This window comes from Empidonax traillii, unplaced genomic scaffold (assembly GCF_003031625.1).
Source record: "Empidonax traillii isolate 1590-97213 ecotype Southwest subspecies unplaced genomic scaffold, ASM303162v1 scaffold81:size2596050, whole genome shotgun sequence".
Taxonomy (NCBI): Eukaryota; Metazoa; Chordata; class Aves; order Passeriformes; family Tyrannidae; genus Empidonax; species Empidonax traillii.
The window spans coordinates 1,972,604-1,999,135 of NW_020955274.1; the positions used below are offsets into that span (position 1 = coordinate 1,972,604).

At 36.5% G+C, this 26,532-nt stretch overlaps 1 protein-coding gene across 1 annotated transcript in view; it reads right to left on the reverse strand.

The window, feature by feature from the left end:
• Positions 1–1,335: 1,335 nt before the first annotated feature.
• The window catches only part of NGLY1 (N-glycanase 1), a 25,508-nt gene continuing 311 nt past the window's right edge, over positions 1,336–26,532 (reverse strand). The window contains exons 2-12 of the mRNA XM_027880992.1: positions 25,321–25,435; positions 23,048–23,290; positions 20,049–20,208; positions 16,603–16,825; positions 15,771–15,892; positions 15,205–15,350; positions 14,989–15,099; positions 10,906–11,070; positions 9,442–9,630; positions 6,005–6,182; positions 1,336–5,492 (exon numbers count right to left, since the gene is read on the reverse strand). Coding sequence (XP_027736793.1) covers positions 5,317–5,492; positions 6,005–6,182; positions 9,442–9,630; positions 10,906–11,070; positions 14,989–15,099; positions 15,205–15,350; positions 15,771–15,892; positions 16,603–16,825; positions 20,049–20,208; positions 23,048–23,290; positions 25,321–25,435 — 1,828 coding nt within the window. The 3' untranslated portion in view covers positions 1,336–5,316. The remainder of the gene's footprint in view (positions 5,493–6,004; positions 6,183–9,441; positions 9,631–10,905; positions 11,071–14,988; positions 15,100–15,204; positions 15,351–15,770; positions 15,893–16,602; positions 16,826–20,048; positions 20,209–23,047; positions 23,291–25,320; positions 25,436–26,532) is intronic.

The window sequence follows — 26,532 nt, forward strand, 5'->3', positions numbered from 1 at the left end:
CTGGTTTCCTTATGACTGTTTCACAAGGGAGGCTGTATATTGTTACCCAAACTGCTTATCTAAAGTAAGTCCAGCACTTCCTTTTGATTGTGACAAAAGATAAACTGCTGGCTGATGTTTTTCAGGGGGGAAAATATTTTCTCCTGGGACTTCAAGGATATGGGAGACATACACTATATTCCTGAAGTTCCAAGGATATGAAATAACACATAGCATTATGTAACAAGAGGATCAAATTAACAGAATGTACACTGACACATCACAATCAAAATGCATGGCGAAATCATCTTTTCCCCCCAATTTTTAAGACCTCTAATAGAAGGTCATAGCTAGCCAGCACTTAAGACTCAGTCCCTAAAGTATCTGTAGGTACTCAGTGTGACACTGAAATTCCATAATCATTACAGACACCAAGCTCCAAAAGTTCTTGGCTACAAAATGCCACTAAACACACTCTTCCAAAATCAAAGATCCCAATTATCCACTGGAACAAAAAACGAATGTCTAACAAGGCAAGCAGGACCCTGTTCTTAATTTCAAAATTATTTAGCTTAGATTAGTAAAAATAAAAATATTTTAAAAAAGATATTCCTTAAATCTTGCACTGCTTTTCAAAAAAGCTGTTCACTATTCTGAGCAATTTTCTTCTACTGAAAACTTTAAGGGATGTAAATATAAATGAACATATAGAAAAATGCCTCAAAACCAGGGTCAGTCATGGAACCTACTTTCACCAGCACTACTTATGTAGTTCACTACATTATTATTCACCACAAAATTTTATTAAGTCCTATTATTTTTGTTGGTTTCTGGGTGTCATCAATTTTAATCACTAATGCTTTTGTTTTGCTCAGTCTGAATATTTTTAATCTATCCCTTTTATCTCTTTTTACCAAAAAAAGAAATCAACTTAATTTTTGTCATAGTGCACACACCATACAGCCACAATTCTTCACATAAAGCAAATTAAAATGTATTTTACATTAGATGAAAATGTGTAGAGAAAGATAAAGCTGCAGAAACTGAAGCAGGCTAATTATAAACATAGCTAATAGCTAAATTTTAAAGCTTACCATAAAAAAAACAAAGATCAAGGATAAGAACAAAAATCTTAACAATGGAAAAACCCCTGTTCTCTTATTCAGACAGTCACATGTAAACCCTTACACGTTTCACAATATCTGTACACCTAAAATACAAATATTTAAGGCTGTTTGCCCTTGGCTTGTTCCTTGGCCATTTTTAAGTGCTGTAACACAGTCTCAAAATTCTGATCCATAACTTTAGGGAAGAAGAAACTGTATTAACCTACTGAAGCTTTTTTCTTTTTTTTTAACTCTACTGTCCTTCTGCTTGGGTTAAATATTCAAGATTAGCATATAGAACATAGAATTGTCCCAGATTAGCGCTATTACTCTTTCCTGCTGCTCCTGTTGATGACACTACATGACCAACAATCCTATAATTACCTGCAATATGCGTTGCATCACTGATCACTGTTTAGAGAGGCCATAAGCTACAAGGCATAAGGCACTGCTCGCAACAACAGCATCCCATAAAACAACAGTGGAATAAACTAGCACAAAGTTGAATAAACTCAAAAAAAGCGTTCATAATCTAGAAAGGACCTAGGTCTATTCTGGCAACTGTGTTTAAGGAAGTCACCTGTCTGCAATTTCCTTCTCAACCCTCCATATGATGTGAAGCAGTGATAGAGAAGCTCCTTCAATATTGACACAATTTTTTTGTTGTTCAATTACTTGGCAAAATTACAAATTTTGTCCAAAACCAGAGATTTAAACCTACAGTGGAAATTAAAGACTTTTTTAAAATAATATCAATACTTAAGAAACTATAAGTTGACAAATACTAAGGAGGTCCATTAAATTCTTAACTAGTATACTTCCATTTCTAGCTTTAGCAACTAAAAGTAAAGAAATAGGTAGAGTGCACCTGGAGGACAGATATCCTGATATCTGCCTGGAACAATCTCTGCGCCCCTTGGAGTTCCTTTGTTTTGGCTTGTTTTGTTTTGAGCTACAAGAACTCTGCAAATGGGTGTTGCCAGCTTCTGGCAGCCATATGTGTTGCCTACCATCTGTTTTCATTCCACTGCACTATGGAGACAAACATACTTTATTTTTAGTGTTCTACATTTCCTGATGTTGCACATAATAGGGAAAATATCTCACATGTAGGCCACTAGATGTGAAAAATCTCCCATGGATAACAGACGAGTAAAGGCGACAGATTATCATACAGGACCAGACAAGATAATTTTCATTACTTACTTCTCAATGCGAGCAAGTATATAATTTACACTGAATCAAGTTTGCTCCATTCCTGCACACCTGTGCTTGCTTTCCACACGGCCTAGAAGGGGCTTCCTTCATATGATACATCTTTTCAGCAACTTCCAGCAGTGTGGGAAGTTACTACCAATAATGTAATGGGTTGCCTCTAGTAGTTGCTATTTTGCATGTAGCACTCAGCATCAAAACAGGATACAAAGAAAGTAACAGTACGATCAACTCTAGACAGAAATCCGTGCTACAAACGTCTGTTTGAAAGGAGGAATTCTGTGCACAGGCTCCCAGATGGTTCTGTCGGAAACCATGCACTCCAAAATTAGTTTGCAAGAATTAACTGGGCAGTACAGTATTTATCTAAATTTTGGTTGAAAAGATTTCACTGTTACACCTCAACTTTGGAAGGCACCCATGGCATGCTGGACAGCTAGGTGTTCCTTAAAATGTACCAGACTAAGCTGAATTCTTGAAAACATTGCTGATTTTACCTGTATTAAGTCATACATTTCTTAATTTAACCTCCACCTCCTAAAACTTCCTAAGAAGTTCAGTAAGCACTGACTTTTGGCTACATGTGCCCTGATCAACATACACTACTCATCCAGTATCATATCATTGCCAGCATAACTTAATACCCTTACTTTTAGAGCAGATTGCAGTACAGATCTTTCCACCATGTAATACTGCAAATTCAGGATAGTGTAAGTTAAGATTAAGCAAGCATGGATGAGGAATTACCTCCAGTTTAAAAAAAAAAAAATACAAAAATTAAGATTTGCACTAAAATGGAGATCAGCAGAGAAAATTAGTGTCTTTATAACAGCTTATGCAGGAAGAGATTCAAAGTGTTCACTGTTTAAAGGGTACTTCAAAAGACACCTGAAGGAGTTACATTTAAATTTTTCATATTAGCTCTATTCAGTCTGTTTTACTTATTAATCCTTTCCTAAAATAAGCTCTTCTATTCATTACGTGTGATCTTACAAATACAGAAGTACTTTTTCATTAATTAGATTGGTAAGGCATTTTTCAATCTTTCAATCTTTTTAATTCATCCACACATTTTAATAATGGACTTAAATTACTCTCCTGTTTTATTAAGTTATCTGCAGCTCTTACTCTTCCCCCAGAGATTCTGACCAAAATTGTGAGAAAATTACTTTATCTTACTACTTTTACATTTATTCTGCCTTCTGTTTTCAAATTATCAGATGCAGTTAAGGAATTCTGCAAGTGCTCAAGGTCCTTTTAAGTAATATAATGCAAAACCATAATTGCTGTCTTATAGTAGTAACTTTTTCAGCTATCAAAATATGAAGTGGAAACATTTTTGTTGATTGGTTTTACTTGAGTCTTCTTATTTTTCCTTTTTTTTCTTACAAGATAGTATACATTTTAATCTAAAATAATTTTTTGTTGGTTCCCATCAAAATCTCAGAAAAATCATTTAGCTGAAACCAAATACAGGAGTAGTTTTGAATGGAGACTGGCAAATTCACCTTGCATTAGTCAGGTATTGATGAACACCCCTCCACACAGTACTCTGTCACTGTGTTGTTCTGTGCCAAGGGAGTGAGACCCTCCCTTTCTAATCCCCCTCATAAACCGTCAATTTACATTCAGAAGTATATAATCCATCATACATCATTCTATCACCCCTAAACTGCCATAACCTACTACTTTTTAAGATGCCTGTGTGATCATTTTGATGCCTGCGTTCACTGTGCATTTGCAGTTTCCTAATAAAATCTGAATAGTTTTGTATTTGCTTAGATTTGTTAAAAGGTCAGTAAACATTTATTTCAACGTAAATTATTTCTGACAATCATTTCACATATACAGAGGTCGGAAAGGTCAGAAGATAGAAGAAGAACTTGAAAAACACTCATCTTGAGAACATCAACCCTAATTCTCACTTATTTTGAAACAAAACTCTAGTTTGAACTTTGCATTTTAGTCCTATATTTTTGTATCCAGGCATAGCCTTCCTCAGATTCTACGACAAAGACTATCTAATCTGAACATTCATTCCATGCTTTATTCACATCACTGCAACATCTGACATCTCCTGGATGGCATTTTTTCATTTTTTATTATATGACTGAAAATAAATTTAAACACTGCATTAATGAACAGAAAATTTGTATATATTTTTACATCAAATTTGGGAATAGTATTCAACGCAGCTCAAGACAAAAGCTTAAGAAGATTTCAACCTACCTAACTACTTTTATAAAGATTCATTAAGCAAATCTGAATTTATATCATTAAAAAAGTATTTATAATTAATAACCTATTTTTTCATAGAAAAAAATTGTGATGTTCTTACTCAGTTTTAAGTCTCACTTTCATACCACAGGCCATGACAATTTTAGGTTCATATGACCACTTCTTTCAAAATTAGTTTCTAGCAACCTTCAGGCTTCCAAATATTTCTAGGTATTAAACACAGTTCTAATACTTAGATTGTAACAAGAAAATTTTGAAGTAATCTTGAAACTAACTTAATTTCAGCACTTCTGATATTACACAAAATCATATTTTTCTTTAAAATGTCTAAATTTTCTATTATTCTTTAAAATATTTTAAGATCATCACAAGCATCTGCTGTATTTGGAAACAGAATTCAAACTGTTTTTCCAAGTAGATGATTAAAAAACCCCCAAAAAACAGCAAGCCAATCACAGAACTCCAAATTAAAATCAGGTACAACTGCTTTGTTCTCCTACAGTCAAGTTTTGCTTCCTAAAAATTATTTTGTTCTCCTTGCAAAGTTTAAGAAAAGGGTACTTTATGGTTCAATGCCTTAATTTTGGTGTTTGTTTTTACAGACAAAGAGGTTTTCATTGTGATGTTTACCTATTGAATACATGTGCGGTTTCAAGATAGTTTAATGGAAGCAGTGAAACAGGAAATATGCTGCCAGCAGGATGAAGAATTGCCAACGAAATCTTCCATAGTATAATGTCTTCAAGGAATCCAAAGTACATCTCTGCAGTTCAGATTCTCAGAGGTCACTGAGTTTTATAATTATCTCCAAGCAATTTTCTCCACATCCTGTTAAGCTCTCTCTAAACAGCTGTGTGTGTTGCCATGCAGTTTCACCATCCCCTCCCTTTAGAACCGCTTCCAACATAACTTCCGTTGCACCAGCAAAATCTGAATAGGAGCAAAGATTTTTATCTATTGGAGGAAAAGATAAATAATTCAGTAAGCCACTGCTCCGGACGGTATATAATGCTACAATGCATGTAAAAAAGTGTAAGTTGTAACAGATGTTAAAGGAACTCAGTTGCAGCTACTCAAATTCTTCTGTTCATTGGTGGTAGAGAAAAAAACAAATCACCTACAAATTTTTAGTTATTATTTGTTTAAATGTTCAGATGGTCTAGTCAGGACTGATACCACCAGACATAGAAGCATCTATCATTCCTAGTAAAACACTACTGTCTTGTATGCACTCCCTGCTCTGTTGCAGGTAAGGTTCTATATTATAATAAAACTGGGTTTTGTACCAGTGTTAATTAAATGCAAAGTATTTTCTTGACCTTGCTAAGAAACACTGAGTTGAAAAAGTGAAAAAACATTCACATTTCAATTTTAGTATTTGCACAGTACTCTCTCCATATAAACTATTTATTTCTAGTTACACCTCTGCTGCATGACATAATTCATTATTTAAATTTCACACTTACCTCCCAGCAGAGCAATTTCTACTTTTGGAGAGCAAAGTCTCCACTGTATTCTTCCACTCTGAAAAGTTTGACTGCTTGTCCTAACTGAAATGTTATCTATTTTTAGACCGACTGACTTGCACTCAAACTTCCAGCTGATGGAAGCAGAGGATGACCCTTCTTTTCGGGCTAAATAAACCTAAATGGAAAGAAGACATGTCAAAAACTGAGATGACCAACACACACATCCTTGTTACAAGGACACAAAAATCTTAAGATAACACATTTTCATACTTTGTCAAGCCTCTGAACATTTAAAGCTGTATGAAATACCATTTTATACATGAAAATTCCTTCATCCTTAAGTTTATTCCGTAGTTAAATAATGGTACGTCTTTGTTACTCTTCACTAGGGAACACTAAACTGTTTCAACATACATAATAAAGTCCAAGCCACAAAAACATCTAAACTTGTTATTTTTTAAAAGACTTCTGGGGTTTTCTATACTGCACAGGCTCCCACATTTAAGGTGTTCAGTGTTGCTGATAAAGAAAACTGTGTAATCAGTAGATTCTTCAGGTGTGGTTGCTGGCTACACACTGCTTCTCCTAGGACTTGACATGTCTTGGTTAAAGCAAATCACCCACACCAGCCACATGTAAATCCTTCATTACTGTTATTTTAACTTTTAGAACTTTGCATAATTTAATTTAGTCCCAATGTTGTTCTGAACTTCATCTGGCTGAACAGTCTCTCTCCCATATTAACGCTCATTAAAGTTCCGTAACAAGCATCTGACAGTTCTTTTAAATACAACATCTATTATCAGAACACCAAGAAAATGGACATTACTGATTAAAGAGTCAAAACTGCTGTGATTCTTTTGGAAATCTAAGTTAAGGAAACTCAGAAAAACTCTGTCATGTCCAGGCTTCTGATTAATGTCATACTGAGTGGACTTAGCTCTTTATTTTTTAATCTTGAGAGAACAAGCCAGAATAAAGTAATCATAAAACACAGCAGTATGTTTTACTAAAGATCCCACTCTAATACAGAAATGTCATTGACAGACTATAAAACAGAATTTAAGTGTTACTATTTTCATGTTTAAGAAAGCTCAAAAACCCCAGAGGTGTGATGTGTCACACTGAAGATCACCTATGAAAATCTAATGATTTACCCTGTTTTCATGTGAATATAATATTAATCTTCATGACGGTGCTGATCTCCACAGTTTTTTTTAAGTATCTCAGGGAGTTCTAGCAAGAGCTTTCCCTTGATCAGATCTTATTGAACTGCTGTATTTGAGCAAGGAAGCCAAAACACTCCATTAAATATTATTTGGTTGAGGTGCACTAAAAATAGGGTTTATCCCTAAAAGCCTTAAAACATTAGTCTGTTTCGTCTTCCATAATAATATTCCAGCACTTAGAAAAAAAGAAAAAGTTCTCTTTTGTGTCTTTTTGACTGTCCTTAACTTTCAAACTTGGCTATTTTGTTTCCGGAATTATTTGAAAGAAGTCTGAATTTGGAGACAAAAACCCAAATCAACAAACCAACTCATTCAAATACTCTTCCACTGGAGCAATTCTTCTGGAAAACAAGCCATTTAGAAATACAAGGATTTCAGATCTAAAGGTGCTTGCTCTCTTATTATCACCTACTGTGGTCTGCTTGCTTGAGTCCTGGGTGTCAAGTTATCTCTGGGTGATCTGATTGAACCTGTGGCTTGTACCTGTTTGTGTTGTGTAGCATAAAGTCACGTGACACTGAATAGCAAAGAAATACACAAACACAATGGAGACGGCTAATATCAGATTGACCAAGAGTATCATCTATTTGAATCATTTTGATCAACAACACTGCAAGGACAGAATACATAGCTGATGGTTATTTTCTGCTACTCCTGGGCTAACACCTACAGATACATTTTCTGTGGCTTTTAGACTTCAATTCCTTTCCATTCATCACATAGTAAATGATAAACAAAGTATTTCTGTAACAGTTCTTTTGGCTCTTAAGTTCTTGGACAGCTGCTGAACCAAATTCCAAAGCTGTATCTTGCAGAGCTACCAGAGGATTTACAAAAATAACAGGCAAACCCCAAACAACCTTTCCCTCTGCTGCTGTCTCCCATAATACAAACAACCACTAAAGAAAGGTCATTTTGAATTCTTAGATTCTTACACAGACTTTCTGCAGGATGTAATTCCTGCAGAACTAACATGCCTTCCCCACAAGCCTGAGATATACCTGGAGCTGTAGCTCCTAATTCCTCAAGGCCTTTTTCTCATCCTTTTGAGGTGTTGTTGAATAGAAGGTGAAAAATCATTTCACCTAGGCTTTTAAATTGGTCCCACCCTGGTTTATCTGATTAGTAGAGGTGAGCAGAACTGGGGCTTAGTTTCATTGCAAGGAGAGTATATTTCTTACAAAAGTGAGGATAACTGATCACTGCAGATTTGAAAATAAAATGTGCTATCAGATTTTTAGCAGATACTAGGAAAGCAGAGAACAGCTGTCCCTCACTCTGAGTTTTATTTACTTCTCTTCTACTATTAGCCTACCCTGTAGTGACATCTTCTATATTATTACCTCATTTCTTTCCTTTTTCTTTCTCCTTTTTGCAGCATAACCTCTCCAAGCTATTCCCCCATTGGATTTTGCAAATCAGTTTAGACCTAGCACAGAAAACCTCAGAAGGCAGTTAGTTACATACTTAACTCCATTTTCATCAATGCGAAGTAAACCGCTGCCTAAGCTAAAAGAATGTTTGGTCAGAGACTCTTCAGACTAGCAAGATGGCAGGGGAAGAAGCAGTGACATGCTACGGTTCCTGCCAGGAATGTTCAGCTCCACAGTTGGTTGCTGTTGTGGGAAAAGCTGTTTGCTAGTAAACAACCCCTTCCCATCTCACAGGCTTCAGCTCTCAGATTTAGAGCATATGACTCTTCTGCTGCTCAGTGTCTTGACAGATGGGAAGGATTCTGGGCAAGGTATACAATAATCTGGATAACTGACTGGTTTTTGCCTACTTGCAGATGGAACTATAATATTTTGGATGACAATTTCTTCCTTTCTGTATCAAAGAGAGATGATACTCTATAGAGCTATTCTCCAAAACAACACAAAAATATTCTTTTTTCTTCCCTTTTTTTTTTTTTTTTTGAGAGAAGTAAGAAGGAAACCATTTTTTAAAATTCGGTGCTCTGGAAACGACTTTACCTATCTGTAGAGAATTTGGTCATCCTTTCTGAAAAAAAAGTTAAATTTATTTCCAATTTCTTAAATCATCTGGCAGTCTTACCTGAAGCTTAACAGTAACATTTACTAACATCAGCTAAATTCTATGGGCACCAAGAGAGGTTTAGATACCAATCATTGGCAAGGGTTTTCTATTTTATTGGAGTTATACTTTTACAGTGGATCATATACATTAAATAACTGCTGTTCTTACCATTTTCCAATCTGTTTCAACCTTTCTCCAAATAGATTCTGCCTTCCAAACACCTGCTTCCCAACCACTTATTTTTTCATTATTATTGGAAATCCGTGTATAACTGTCATCTACTATATTGTAGGTGAGGTGGAAGAGTTTAGATGTCTTCTCCTTTTCAGAGGGAATAAAAAGTACTTCTTTTCTTTTCTGAAAAAGGCAAAAAATACAAGCACCTTCATTTCCCTACGCCTAAATTCCCCAAAGACTATGTTACTTTTAAACAGTATGTCATAGTTTCCCAATTTGGTCTTGCTGCAAGTGAAAAAAAGTCATTTTTAAGAGAGGTCATGGACAAAAGCACTTCTGCAGAACAGAAGTTTTAAAGTAGTTTCCTACAATAGACCTGCACCTTTGTACAATTGGGAGCACTAATTTTATTTTTAAAGTTTTCATGTAATTACTTTTAGAAGTAATTTTTTAACAAGTTAACATAATATTAGCACATTTAAGTAAGAAATTAGAGGTTAAGAATAAAAAGTTTATAAGTTGAGCATATTTCTTGTACAATCAATAAGTACATGGTTATTTGAATAGCAAATGTAATTCTGTGACTACCATTTACAGGTGCTTCAGTATGGTAGTTTACAAATCAACTTCAAAAAACTTCAAGTACAAACTTTGTAACTTCACACTATTATTTTCCTTAAAAAATTCATTGTTCTCCTGAGTTTCAGCAAAGTAGAAATTAAGTCTTCTGAACTATGGAAAACCACAATAAACCCTTAGTTTCTCAAACAATCCCATGAAATTCAATAATTTCACTTAACTGGTTCTATTTAGGATTGTCAGTCCTTCACATGACAGTATTGTTCCAAGATTAAGGTCACACCTTTGCATCCTGACTCGAGCTAAATATGACTACTGTTCTGGAAATCTGTATCTTAGTATAAAATTAATAAAAATCAAATCTTGCTTCTGGAAATACTAAAGAAATACTGACACGAAAATCAACCAAGCTTATTATTTAAGAGATTGTTTAAAGTACAGAATTCTAGTTGCTCCCACATTGTTTTATTAACAAAAACAGTTGGTCAAAACCTACTATTGGTTAAAAGCTGGAAGAAACTTATAAGAGAAACACTTTTTTAAAGTTTTCCCAGTTGTTTTCAACTGTCCTAAATTTTCTAGTTCTGTCACACCAACTATTTAAAGGAAAAAATATTTTTTATTAATTTGTAAGAACAAAAGATCAAGGATTCCCAAACATTACTGGAATCAACAGAAAACCATCAATTGTCCAAGTTTACTTGCGGACCTCTACTGAATTCACATCAAACTTGCACCTAATGCTTTTGCATAATTCATTTGTTTTAACTAAATCTGTAAGCTACCTAACACGAAATGCTCTTCCTCTGCAGACCATAATCATAAAACCTCTAGTTAGCTCCCTCTAAGATGGTCATCAGTGCAAAAGTTAAATACCTCTGGACCAATTTCACCTCTGGCCATTCGCCAAGCCATTGAGCCCGATGTCCTTCCACCATATTCTCCAGGTTTAGGTGTTTTAGGAGAAATAAATTCAACAAGCTCCACAATAGTCCTTTCCAAGAGCTCTCTTTTTCTACTGTCTGACAAAGACTTTTGTCTCTGGAAAAAAAACATATAAGTAAAAAATTCAGAAAAAAATGGTATTTGTAATTCTGTTCTACAGAATTTCCCTGACATCAACAGGGAAAAACAGAATTGAAAAAAACAGACTAAAATTTAAAATCTAGAAACATTAATCTTATACCACATACACAGATATAAACCAGACATTACTGCATGGTTATTCAACAGTAGTCGAATGTTTTCTCTATGAACTTGCTGTGCACTAACTATGTGGATTTCTTTTAAAACAAGGTTTGTGCTATGTATTTGCTTGGATGATGAGATGCTTCCATTAGAATATTTTATCTCTATTAAATAGAGATATATATTCTGTACTATAGCTGTTTTCAGTATTATTTAGGGGAAAAGGAAGGTAAGCGTTATTTTTGGGTCAAACTATTTATCTTTAACGTGGAATGATTTGGTCAGCAACAGTCTTGGTTTTGTGATTAAGCCCAAACAAAAGATTCAGTTCATCTTCAAAAAGTTATTTCACTGTGACTGATTCTATCATAAACACACTATGACATTTCTATTTTCACCGATGTCAGAAAACTAAGAAAAACTAACAAAAACTTACTTCCACCTAAATCAGTAGAAAATAAAAAGAATTACATGACATGCTTTCTTTGCCTATGTTAGTAAAAAACAGGCATTATTTTGATGCACAACACTGAAAAATTTCATTGGGAGGCTGGTATTTTGTCTGTATGATTTTCATGTCAAATATGCAAAGCTGGCGTCTAAAGCCTTTTTTTTTTTTTAACTGGGATAAACTCACACAGGGCTGGAAAATTAAGTTTAACATTGAGTATATAAATTGTTACACATCATCTTTTTTTCTGTTTTGGTGATCACCAAGGCATGCACACTCAGCCCATTAGGATGTGAAACTTGAGGCTGATAAGCATTCCAATTATCTCAAAAGCAGTTCTGACCTGAAACAGTTTTGCTATTAGAGATCACAAGAGACATTTCAAGATTGTTGTCTAGAACAACAAAAAAACAAAACAATGTGGAACTGGCTAAAGGGAAGTAAATACAGAGAAATTATGAGAAACAGCTCCAACTGAACAAATTCCAGATGCCAAATACCAGTTCTAACACAGCGAGGGGGAAAAAAGCCCTCTGCTGGAGTTGATGGATGACAAGCAGTGATTCCAGCAGTGAAACACCAGGCCTTCCTCAATGTAACAGTTGCCTGAACACTTTGGATATGCATTTGCAGTACTACAGATCTCATTCCAGCTCAGAGGAAATTTGATATGGTTTACCCTAAGTTAAGAATACCAATTACAATTTTCTTCAAGCTCCTTTGATGTAGGGGAAACCCAATGTCAGAGGGCATCACCTCTGAAATCAGTGATGCCATGCTGAGAACTGGATGCCCCTTGCTGTGCAGTTGTTTTAACAGTAGCTGAAAAGAAACCTGTTAAAGAACAGTGCTTCAACACGAAAAGGGTTCTGAAAACAGACCTCTTTATGTACAATACAAGAAATTAGTGAGCTCCACAACTATAAACAGTACAAGTATGCTAATTCTTGCCACCTGGCGGACTCCAGCATAGAAATGCTAGCAGCATGCAAGACATGCATAATGCTTAGACTCTTCAGAGGCCAACACTGCCTGTGCTGGGAAAACCTGTAACTACATTTCCTACCGATGACATTGTCATGAATAGCATCCATGTGCTGAAATGGATTTCAAGAACTCCGTTACCAAGTGCCATGGCTCAAACTTGGTGCTTCTGTTTTTTTCTTTTCTTTTTTTTTTTTTTCCCCCTAAGATATTACCCTCTACACACATGCTCAGGCCCCATCTTTGTTTGGCAGACAAAGAGAATGAGAACGAAGAGAGATTGTGAATTGCACCTTTAAATTCAATTCTGTATCAGGTGAGTTGTGCTGCTGATGCTTACTGAAGGACTCTGCTTTCAGAAGACCAACAACCTATGGTTTAAGTGGACCCACTGCTAGGTTTGAGATAATTTGAGGGCAGAAACTGAATTTTAAACCTTTGACAAGGAATACTGGATCATCTCACGTTAATTACCATGAAATGCTTGCAATTCAACCTAAATTACTAGTTTTCCCAGTAAGAGTTGACCTGGCTATAACTCTAACCCTTCACAATCACTACCAAAAAACTGGGGCCTGGAGAAAATAAAAAAATAATTTGCTTCCCTGTCCCACCATCCCATTTTCAACGAAAACAGTGGAAAGTTCAGGGTCCTCTCCCCACTTTCTATAGGGGTAACATACAAGGGACTGTAATAGGACAGTGACCATACAAAGTACGTGAAGAAAATTAGTAGTGTGCGCTATGGTACTACAGAGTAACATCAGATGGTGGGTAGCCCAGAAGCTACACACCCATTTAGGAATGCCTGACCCAGATAAAATACATATAATATTTTTGAACAGTAAAACAGTGTACTGAGGAGATTAAATTATCCCTCTCTGTTATCCATTTAACAGCAAGCCACTCAACATGCTTCGAACCATTGTGTGGTCTCTGCTTGGCAATTAAACAGACACGCAGAGAAATAACGGCCACAGCCACTGCCCTTTATGCAGGAAAGAGCAGTAATGACCCCTCAAATCCATTTTTGCTAACACTGCAGTACAGGTGATCATGTATACTGCATGCCATGCTTCTCTTTAATTGCAACTTAGAAGCACTGAGCTTAAAAGACACAGTGTTGGAGCTTTGCATCAAACAACACAAAGACTATAATCTGTCCTAGAGTGGAGCCAGCCTCTAGGAGTTGATGGGAAAAGGGAAGGTTAGTGGAAGCCTCTGTGTCAGTTATCAGCTGAATAGGCTGAAGTGAAGGAAACCATATGAGCTGGAGACTTGTGACTGAACGGAATAATGAAAACCTGCTACAAGACATCTTGATAGTCCCAGGGATGAGCCACCTTACTCCTCTGTGACGACACTCTGATTAGCCTTGTCCAGAGCCTTAGTGCCATGTGACTAACTTTTCATTGCTGACAAAATGATTTCAAGCCCTGGCCTCAAACATGAGCCCAACTCAATTCTTCACCCTCTTAGTGTGTGGCTATAACTCTGAAAGCCAGTAGGCCCCTAAAAAGGCATAATCTGTTTATTAAAGGATCAGCTGTATACTGCCACTGGAACTACAGTTCCCATGAACAGGAATATTAGCCCTGTAAGGAAGTGAAGACAAAACAGAACACCCCAGGCAGTTCCAGGTTTTACAATATTCTAGTATACTGAATCAAGCAAAGTTCATCTTGTTCCAAGTGTGGAGTGGAAAAAAGCTTAGCAGAGAGGTTCTGCAACTATGACAAAGAGGTGTAAATGGCTCCATGTGTTTTGGGCATGTTAAGCATGAACAGCACATATGTGTGTGACTGAGTCAAAGCTCTGCTGATGGTATCAATGCTTTTTCAAAGTCTTGGAAAGCGAACAATTTCTCACGCTTCCTGCAGCTTGTAAAAAGTCACAAAAAGCAAATTAAGCCTACATTTCCTACAACTGTAAATGCTACTGTTTTCAAGTCATAGCATTATTGATGTGGAAAACACTCAGCCACCCTCAAGGAGTCCACATAGTTAGAAAGGAGTTGCAGTTTACACCTAGTATCTGCTGATATACAAGTCTATTCCGAAGTCACTAAGAAGAATAACATATACATACATGGCTACGTAATAGGTAATATGATAATCCGTTTGCATACCATTCTTTATCTTATTTCCCATAAGTTCAGCACTGTATCTGATTCTTATGTATTCATGTTAAAATGCATAGTTAATGGCATTTTTTTATATCCATAGTGCATGGACACTCCTATCAGGTTACCAAATGCATTCCTTTGTTCAAGGACTTCACATTCTGCGGATGCTTGTGTTTCACTTCAATAAATCCATTTAAGAAAAGCTACATACCGTTCTATTTAGTGCATTAATTGTCTCACGTAGCGTTGCTTCGCTGAGTGCTGTCCTTCTAGAGAGTACTTCTTCATGTTTACAGCTGTATCTCCAGGTGACATCAACAACCTCAAGCACAAGTTGAAGAAGAAAGTAAGGCAACCAGAATTCTGATGTATCTTGCTTCACATTTAAAGAGGCTAGTTTTTCTATTATTAGCATCACTGCTCCTACCTCATCTTTGGAGAATGCAATAATGTAGGAGAGCTTCTTTCCCCACCCAGTTTCATAGAGAAGAGGTTTATCACAGACATTTTCACAGGGATCACAGTGAAGCCATCTTTTCTGAGATAAAGAATATACCTCAGTCCACACATGATCTATGTAATAAAGGCCAAGAATACACAATGAGTTATAAGGATAGAGCATCTCTTCTAATCTTGTAGAATCTTTTAACTTTTTCCAATATATCAAACAAAGGAACAGGTGCAAGAACACGTTTTCTGTACATGTACTTTCAGAAACGTTACCAGAGTTTTCTCTTTCTATCTCAGGATCACAGTCCCTTAGATTCAGTGAAAGATTGTACCATTCTCAAGTTAGCTATCCAACCCTACTTGCAGAAGTGTATTTCATCTCATCAGGTAGGACAGAAAATTGAATGTATACTGTCTTTGTTAGCTGAACTGCATAACTGTACACGCTGCCTTGATGATTAATATAATCTGAGAAACATAAAATACATAGGTTCATTTTGCATAGGTTTATATTAACATTACAATAGTCTAGAACACTGATACCTGTATAGTCCCAGACATATCTTGCTTCAAACCCTACAACTCTGCAACACAGCGTAAAACAGTTTGCCCACTCGCCACAGCGTCCACGTCTGGTTTCCAGAAGTTTTTCAGGGTTGTTGTACCTACAGGAGAAAAGCAAAACAAGAATAACTGAAAATACATTTCACCTTTCAGAAATCTTTACATCACAACTGTTCTTCTGATGATTTGAACAGATTTCAGTACCCATCAGTCCACAGATGATAACAGAAATGATCACTGTACTGCACGAAACAAGTCTGAGCAGGATGTTACTTCAGCTCACGTGACTCCATCATGTTTATAGCAGCATTAAAATGAATCTTGTTTTTCAAGTTTTTAAAATTGATTTAGATGCTTTAAAATATAATTTTTGTACCACGGTCCTTTTGATAATTGGCAAAAATAATCCAAAGATTAGATATTTGCTCTTTTGCTATAGACTCAGCCAAAGATGTGCATTACACTGTGATTTTCCACAGAAGTGAAAGTTTTCCCTGCAATAACAAAACATTACCTACACATGGTTGGCAATGTAAACATATCTTATTTAGAAGCTTCATCAAATTAACAGTAAAAAAAAAGTTAAATTAGACAAGTATTAAGAAAAAGGTCCCATAGCAGAAAGCAATATATCGTTTTTAATCTAATCATGTAGAGAAATTGCTGGTTCATCAACCATTCTATCATCATACTTAAAACAGTTTCACTAATCTTTCAACTAATAACTTATCTCTTGTTCGCAAAATGCACAAATGCAAAGTTATTTCTTGAAAGACAAGAAAAAAGACAAAGGAGACTTCTGTGTGCTCACCTTGGGAATCTATTAGAGAACTGACACTGGTTGCAGTAGTGGTTTTCCACTCGACTGGCATTCCACCTTACATCATCCGCAGTAGGCAACAGGTAGTCACTTTTAGGCTCTGTCTGCCCACCGCACCTGCTGCAGGGAAGACTATTTACCCAATGAAAAAAGTCAGTCTTAAACCACTCCAAAAGCTCCAACAATAGGAAGTCCTCTTCGTTCACATGTGCACCTGTAAAATTTATACAACACCAAGTTAGTTCATATAGAAAAGTAATTTAGTTGAACTTGACAGTATCTATGCAAATCACCATCTCTGGGCCTTCATGATATATACTTTATATGTACTTCTAAAATATAAAAATTACATTAAACAAGCTTCATAACAATAATAATACTTAAGCACATAAAAAGTACATAAAAAACCAAAATTTAAACTGTCAAGACTGAATAAGGTCAAACTCAAAACCAAAAAACTGCACTCCTAAACACTACAGCTACAACAAGAATAAGAAATTGCTCAGAAAAACAAGTCAGGTATACATTGAAGCCTGGTGAAATTTCTCAAGCCCCTCATACCTTTTCCAGGGCTTTAGGAGAGTGTTAGCTCTTTTTTTGCTCCTAAATATTATTTTCTTATTGTTAGCTATTAAACCAGGAATAACAATTGCTTTGATTTCAAAATCCTGATGAACCAGATGCTGGCAGCAATCTAGACAACCAGTTGTAATAGGAACAGACTTTCTACAAACACAACTTAATTATTGTAAAATATATGTATATACCATGCAAACAGATTGAGTTTGTTCTAAATTCAGCAAACAAACACCTTTCTTAGCTTATCCAAAGTAGACACAAGATGTCTTTAATTTTCTACTCTAGCTGATTTCACCACACCAAACGCGTCTGGCCTGTTTTCCTGTTCACAACATATGTTAGAATCTACTCAAACGCTGTCACTGTTCTGACACCTGGAAACAGCCCCACTTTAACTAAATAAAAAAGGTGAAAATCCAGTCTTTCGTGAGAGATCCATCCCTTTAAACTTCTTGGAATCTTTATATGCACATTATGCTCCAGTGCCCAGAGAGATACTCTTCTTTTTCAGATAAATAAACATTAAAATAAGTCCCCCTATCAACTCTATCATCACTGAAAACACAGGTATTAATACCTGGTTATTTTTATGCACCACAGTTTTCTTCTTGTCACAGTGAAGACAGGTTTGACTAATGAATATTAACAGACAAAATGAATGTACAAAAATGCTGCTTAAAGAAAGTTGAAAGCAGTTGCGCTAAATTTGTGCATGAGCTCCTTTGTTAGGACGGTGAAGAAAGACTAGGTAAGATGTGCGTTTTATTTATTTAAGCCGAGTTCACACTTTGTTCTGAAGCTGCAGTGGTCTTTGATACAAAACACCCTGTAGGGGCCGTAACACTATTAAACACACATCGCCAAGACCGTGAAGTGCATGGGAAGAGATCCTCTGTTAATCAAAGCAGAAACACCTGATTTCTAATTACAGTAAAATTTCCATTTTTACTTATGTATGTCAAAACCCTTTGTGCTGCAACACTCAGACAAGGGCTTACTGCTTACAAAATGGATATGCTTGTAGAGTCAAACTTTCTGCTAAAAGCTGAACAATAAGATTTTAAGCACAGGCCACATTCTCTTTTTCTGGATAACATTCAAACCAGAACCCATCTATGAAAATATGACTGCTATGATACAAAAATTCTTCTCTTGGTTCATAAAATAAATCCTTCATTGAAACATCACATGGGAACAATGACAAATGTGATTTATTTGAACAGGAAACAGTTGGCTGTGACACACAGCTATTTTTCACTGTGCAGTCTATCTTCCTAATTGAATGTGGCAAAGAGTAAAAAAACCAAATCCATACTTCTGATCAGATGACCATCATCTTCCTAGCATACTCTTTATTAGGCAAAAATGATTATTATACATTGTAAAGCAAGTCCTAAAAACAAGTGCCCTGTAGCATTAAGTAGTTATTCCCACAGGTGGCAGTCAATGCAGCAGTACAGACAAAGCAAAGAAGCTGAAAGGGCCAACTACCCATACATCTCTTACACAGTCCATTCCCAAATGAATTTTCTATAAAGCTCTTCAAAAAATACTTTCAAGTTGTCAGAATCCAAAACAGTGAAATTCCATCTCTTCCCCTTTATTTGTATCTAAATTAAGGTCTGGAAGCTATTTTGAATAGACTGGCTTGATGGCTTGGGAAGCACCTGGAAACACTACCCTCCTCCTTCCTTCCCTGTTTTAAACAACGTGCACAGCAGTATTAGAACAGAATCTATGAGGTATGGTCATCTTTTTTTTTTTTTGCTTCTTGAAGGAATTTAATAGTTGTCATTTATTACTGCTAAGTCTCTTTTCTCCATTGCATGCTGAATGAGTATGCTTAGTACTTGTTCATGTGGTTTCTTACTTCCCAAGAACAGTTTTATAAGAAAACAAAAACTACAAAGAAAATCCACTATGAAAAAGTTCCCTACTGCCAAAGGCACAATTATATATTACCACGTGGCTTTATGAGACATCACAAAGTAATTTATAAAAAAGCATGAGATGAGATTATTTCTGGTTTGCAAACCAAGTTAGCAGAATTGCTTCGAAGAGTCTTCTATCAAAGATTCACAGTGACAAGGATTTTTTTGTTTAAAGATGGTCTTGGAATTTATTTAGTATTTATCACATAGAATAATATTTCACTATATCACTGAAGCAAATCTAAAACCGTCACCTGAAAATAGAAATGTATCGTTTTAACTGACAACAACTTCATGCATTCAAAACAAATTTGCATTTATGAAGAAAATAAACTTTAGAGACTGATACCACAAGTATTTAGGCCTACATTCCACATCTAGCTCCAAGAGGATGGCATATGAACAACCCTTTTCATTTAAACATTAGCAAGAAAGGTGATTGTTTGTATCAGGTGGCATCTTGGAAAGGTCTCACGCAAAATCTCACTAATATCACTTTAAAAAAGAGAAGTAGTATTTAAAGATTTTATTCTGAATTTAGAACTGTAGTATGTACAGGAAAATTGCAAGAATTGACAATTTCAAAATAGTGACTACTCAAACAAACAGTTCCCCTCCTCTTGTTGTACCCATTTCACTCTAAATTCAAGGAATGCAACAGCACATGCTCATTTCATTTGTTTCCCCAGCATTGTTTACTACTAATTCAGAAATTAAAACTCAAAAATTTGTGTGAAGCAGTGAAAGACGGATGACAACAGTAAAATAAAAAATAAGAAAAGGATAGAGTAGGAAATTAGAAAGAAGGTAATTCCACCTAAGAAACAGCATTTGGAACCTGCAAACATATGACCACATACAGCCAATATACAGTATGTTCCAAAGCATATTTCTAGTTTCATATACATTATAACCTGGCAGCATTACCTTTGTCCAGTTTTGTAGCTTGTGATAGCTTTTTCTGAGCCTTGCTCTTTAATTCCTGGAGGGGAATCACAGCTAGTGCTTTTTGCTGAATAGAAGGATTCTCGTACATCAACACAAGATCCTCAAATTTTGTTTGAAGTGTTTTCAAGATATTTGCAGCCTGCAACAGTATTTTCAGTTATAAGACAATTTATGAACTTTCACCTTAAGGCAAAAAACCCAGGCTCTTCTATTTTTATCTTAAGTCAGTCATAATTCTATATTCACACTTACATTATATGTATTTGCAGGTGAAATGCTTATTTGTAAAGATATCAACAAAAATCTTAGGCAACACCACCCAAACTGTAAATAAGACCTTGTCACCTCTGAGCATTCTGAATGATGTTGTCAGTGAAAAGTGTACTGACTCAGAGAGAAAACTGTTTCTAAGGACACCTCTGACGGCAAAGCTTTTCACTTGTTCCAGTCCCCTACTCCATCCCCCCACCTTTCTTTTGGACACATTCTACCTGAAATCCACAAAAAAACCCTGTAATCACTTTCATTTCCTGGACACTGCTACACCAGTTCGTAGAACTCTTGTTATTGATGACTGCTGCTTTTCTATTTCTTATTTATGAATGTTGCTTGTCTACTTCTTTCTCTCACAGATCAACTCTGATACAGATTTGAACAGACAGCCCTGAGACCATAAAGTAAACACTCTCAGTAGAAATTGTGTATGAGAACTAGGCTTCTTCAGTCAGTCATCCTAAGTGTCACCTAGTGATACCTACAAGTTGCACCCAATAAGGGACACCCAAAGCTACTGAAATAAACAGCTGAAGTTAATAATAATGGAGTTGGTAGCTAAGCAAGCTATTTACTCCCACTTAAAGGGTAGTAATACAGAAAATGAACTGGGATTTTTAAATTAAGGGCCTGGCATATTTTGGGGGGAAGCCCGTGGCCCTGCTAAATTACCTTTTCTCTGCTGCTATATCATGCTTCAGAATTAATGACTAGCCAGAGCTTTCCTTTCCCCAAGTCTCAAAAACATTTTATGACAAGATATGCAGAAGAGATAGATGAAGTAAAATAACGATAGGTTAGGTCCCTAGAACTATGCCATTCAGGAATATTCCTGTGTTGTCTCAGGAAAGCCAGTTTTCCCTGCACTTACCAGGACTCCCATGAATGACAAATGTAACACATAGGCAAGAAAAAATGCTTGCACTACAGAAACCGCTCTAAATCTCTCTGACATCTGTCAGCAGAGCACACAACAATAATACAACTATAACTAAGCATCATACTCACCAAAAATCAAAACCCCCACTGCTGTGCAAGCAAAATGGCCAAGTCACAGCCAGAAGGCATTTTATGGACTTCCTTCCCATCAACCCAGACTACACAGATCAAATTCAATGGCTCAGAGAGCTACCAGTATAGTTCCCTGAAGATCAGCTAAAATACAGCATTCTAGTAAAGCACCAACATTGCATTACCAATGTCTCTAAATTGTAGTAAGTTTGGTCCCACCATCCATGCTGAATATCAAGAAGCATGGAAAATTAATAGTTGCAAAGAAATGGATCCACTACTCTGATGGCTAGTGTATGTCTGGGCAGAACAAGTATAAATGGCAAGGATTAACATCAGAGTACATTGTGTCAACTTGAAATCTGCAACATTATTCTCATTGCAAGATCAACTTTTAAAGGTTCCAGTACTAAGCAACACAGCAGCAAGTCACTCTAGAGGTTTTATAAATCACTTCCAACCACCACTGTAGAAGTAGCTGAAACTGTAAAAATCAAGAAGCAGAAAAAAAAAAAAAAAACAAAAGCAAAACACCAAAAAAAACCACAGAACCCCACAACCCAATTCAAATAAATCTAGTTAATATATTTTAGAGGCAACTACTACCAAGCTAGCATAATTAAACAGCCCAATATTCAAGTGTCTACAACAGTTCCCTTCCCAAAGGACAGTTTGGGTGATGATGGGTCACTGAGAGCCCTCTATCTCCAAAAGCCATCACTTCAAACCATGATGCACAATTTCTCGTCCACTGATCTTGGGTAGGTATTGGAAATAAACAGTATGTCATAGTTCAGTATCCAACAATATCCTGATAACTTAAAAGTGGCAAACTGTGTTTAAGGATGTATGAGAAGTGAGGGTTTTTTGAAAGGATTCATCTTACACCAACTTTAATCTTTAAGTGACACATTGTAGAAGAAAAACTCTTCGGAAAACTAAACCAGAGCATCCTTAAAAGCTTCTATCTAAAGGCATAACTTAATTTTTCAAAGCTGTATGAGATGTTGCATCTTCTTCCGTTAAGCCAGGATACTGCCTCTGTCTTGATCAGGAACTTCATCTCAACCTCCTGGACAAGGGAAACTCAGCCCAGATAACTATGGATTTGTCCTTGCCCGGCTAAATTCCTGTCTTCAGTGACAAGTACATGTGAAAGAAGAAAGGCCTCCTCACAGGCCTCAGAGAAGTCATAATGCATGAACCAAGATGCCAACAACTATAAACATTACAGTCACTTTCCTGTTCTTTCTCCGGCTCTCAAATACCAAATATAAGCATAGCCTTAGCTTCCCACCCCTCCCCTTGTTCCCCACCTTGCTGTTCCCTCCCAATACAAATCAGCTTTTTTTCATGACACCCTGATCAACAAAACATTTATGGAGATCTTCAACAAAATCTCTTGCCAGAATTCTATTTATGGCACATTTCATGTTTAAGTTGCACGGAGACTGAAAAAAACACTCCAAAAACTTCAGAAACCATTGGAAAAAACTCCTCTAGTCCAACCTCCTACTCAAAACAGGATTAGCTATGAGGTCAGGCCAAGTTTCTCTAAGCTTTACTCAGAGCTTAAAAATGTGCTCATTTGGAGACTACTCCACTTCTCTGAGCAACCTATCCCAGCAGTCAACTTCTCTTCAATCTTTATATTCAAGACTAATGAACCTATAAAGTTTTCAGGTTATAATTACCATTTCAAGAGATTGCACAAGTGATGCTTCTGGTCGCTGACGGGCAGGGGCAAGAGCAGAATCAGCAGGTCTTGAAGGCCGTTGTGCAGCTGTCTGAGTGCTGCTGACATTTTCAGCGGATCCTGATTTGGGGATTTGGTTTGACTCATTCAGCCTGCTGCTTCTCTCTCCAGCAATTAAGTCTCTGATTTTACGTAGTTGCTCAATCGAAGCTTCCTTAGGGAAAACCAGGTGAGTTTCTCCCTGAAATTTAGACAAATTAGTTCAGCAGCAGATCTAGTCAATGGTTTGTTAGTTGGTATGCTAAGACTTGGCAGGATTCAGCTTTAAGATTAGGTCCCTTCACAGCAGAAGCTTGAGGTTGTTCACAGCTTCAGAAGTCATTAGATTAAGAACTTATAGTCAATCTAGAGAAAAAGGATCCATAACAACATGCTTTTGTTAGTAAATTATTCTGCAGAGCCACACGTGGACTATGAAATTAAGGTTTTGCAGAGAAAGCAGCGACAACAGAAATGAACAAAAAATGCTCAGTTGTCTCAGGATGGCAGTGGAATGCTTGGCAACACAATAGGACAGCCAATGCTGGGGGAAGAAGACCTTAGAATGGCATCTGCTGGGAATTCTCTTCCATACTAATATTTGTTAGGTTCAAGTTTTCAGATAAGACATTATTTTTATTGAGACCTGTACCCAGGATGATTTCTGGGCTCCTATTTTTGATTGTAACACAAAGCATAACAAAACATCAGTAAGTGTTACAGAAGCAAGTATCAGCATACTTAGCATAAAAAAACAGGTTACTAAAAACATGACTATCCTGAAGCATTTCTACTGTAACAGTCTCAGTTTCTACCACTGAAACATTTCTATTCATTAAGGTAATTTGTTTTTCCGCAGCTACCTTAGGTCACCTATTACTGCAGATGCTGTGCTTCACATTAACACTTAAAATCACCGCAAAACTAAATGGAATGTGTCAAGTTCCCAGAAGAGTGAGGAAATACATTCCTCATTTTTTAATTGAAAAAGTCTGCTTACCAAGAAGAGATAAAAGAAGGAACAATTTTAGTTAACTAGCTGAAGAGAAATTGGTGAGCTCCAGCCTTGACTGACACAATAACCATAAGACTGAGCCAATACATTTAGAGATCTGTTTGAGTGCTTCACTAGTTACACTAGCCATCTCCTGGCTAAAATACATCATTAGAAGTCTCCTGAGCACCAGCATGAGAATAAATCCACAGATTGTTTCTCCCTGTGCAGTCACCATTTCTCTCAGCACACTTTTTTTTTTTTAATTAGAACAATTACGCTAATGAACCCAAAGAGAAGGCAGAGGTCTCATGACACCTTGGCCTAAGTAACATAATATATGTAACCCTAGAGAAGTGTGGCATCAAATAGACAAAGAAAAGCAAGAGCTTTGCAGCATTAAACAAGAGCTGGGTTTTCACCCCAGGTCTCCAATAATTACAAAGGCTGCTTCTAATTTAACAGTTAATCTTGGCAGTTTAAGTTCCACTTAAAGACAGGAACCACATCAGGACACAAAGCAATCTTCGAAATACATCTGTGTGACTGCAACAGAATCAAGATTCACTCCAAACTACTTCAGGATACAATTTTCTAACTTTTTAAAATGAACTTTTAAAGACTTAACCCTCCTACTACTACTTGAAGAGTCTACTGTCCTTTACTGCTGTCATGACAACACCAGTACTTGTGCAGCTGCACTATGAACTGGATGAAAAACATCTCTGGTTTTGTTTTAGGGAACTGATTTTTTATCAAATCAGCTTCCCTTATCTAACCCACTATGGGGCCACAGAAGCCCTACTGACAGCAGGAAAAAGGAGCAGAAGAGGGGGGTTTTCTTTTTCTCTCTTCCAAATGACAGTTTCTACATGCATTTACAATGTCTGATGTCCACCTAACAGCAGGCTGCTATTAAGAGATGGGGTTTTTACCCTGCTTCCCACTATTTCCTTGGTGGAATGTATCCAGCCAGTCAGCAAACCAGCAGTGCACCTGAGCAGCAGAAAACCAATCTTGTCACAGATTAGCTTATCTCTAGCTTCACCAGATTTCTGAAGCAGACCCATTTAAATCTGCTGTTGGTTAACTGTGGATACCTGCAAAGAAGGATTGGAAAAAAAATAGCAACTGGCTTAAAATCTACTGCCTTTCAACTGGGGAAGCAGAAAACAATTATTCATCCATTTTAGTGTGTAAACTGATGAAGACATCAGAAATTAGTAAATTATACTCACCTCCTGAAACCCCATTTCGAATAAACACTCAACTGCTCCTCTGACAGGCAACAGCCTTGTGGAAAATGCTGGATTTCCAATCCGAATTAATCTATATTTTTCTTCATACGGATTCCTGAAGAAATTGAAAGTCATAATTATGTTTGCAAATTAAATAAACACTTAAAAGTAGGGTAACTGCATTAACCAGCATTAGTCACTCATAAGGGATTTTTTAGAAAGTTTAGTTTCACTCGTACCACATAGGTAGAATATGAAACCTAGGTAAAACTTCTACTTAGTTCTTGTCCTTTTGCACTTAAAGAGTTACAAACTGGTGCTAAATTTTAGTTCGCGACTTCAATTCATAAGCACTTGTTTTATAGTGCTACTCAGCAGGGCTTAGTCTGCAGTGACACTCAGAGACAATTTCACATCACCCTCTACCTGGTAGCATTCTAATTGAACCCCCTCAGCTTGATGCTGGATGGCTTTAGTCCCACCTTGGAAGCTGTGCTAAGCTGCCTGGTGAACATGGGCAAAACAACTGCGGTATCTACTTTTTCAAGGGCTGCCTCTCACTTCCTATTTCCTCTTTCAACTTTCAAAAACCTCCTTCTCTTGCTTCTTCCTTTAAAAGAAGTGAACCCAGGATGCATCACTCTCTGGCACACAGAAGCTTTTACAAGTATATACAGACAGGGAGGGGCAGCTCGCACACCCCGAGATGCTGGAAGAAGACATCAAGGTCAATCACAGGTATCGGTGTGTATGTGCACCCTGCAGGGCCACCTGCAGCAGTTCAACTATAATTAACTCTTGGTACCAACCTTGCTAAGTCAGAAGGGAAGGGCAAGAGAAAACTCCAAAATAAATTTAAAAAAAAAGTTAAAATGAAGTTAAAATGAAGTTAAAATGAAGTTAAAATGAAGTTAAAATCAAGTTAAAATCAAGTTAAAATCAAGTTAAAATCAAGTTAAAATCAAGTTAAAATCAAGTTAAAATCAAGTTAAAATCAAGTTAAAATCAAGTTAAAACCATCATTACTTTTATTACCTGCTTTTAGGTGAATAAATGCTTGCAAAATAGGGGACAAGGCATGATTTTGCGTTTAACACGTAAAAAACGCCCCCCAAGCTTTCAAAACAAACCAAGCAGCAATTAAAAAGAAAAAAAAAAAAAAAAGGAAATAAAAACCCGGGACACCACACCACTAGCTAAGTAACCTTATTT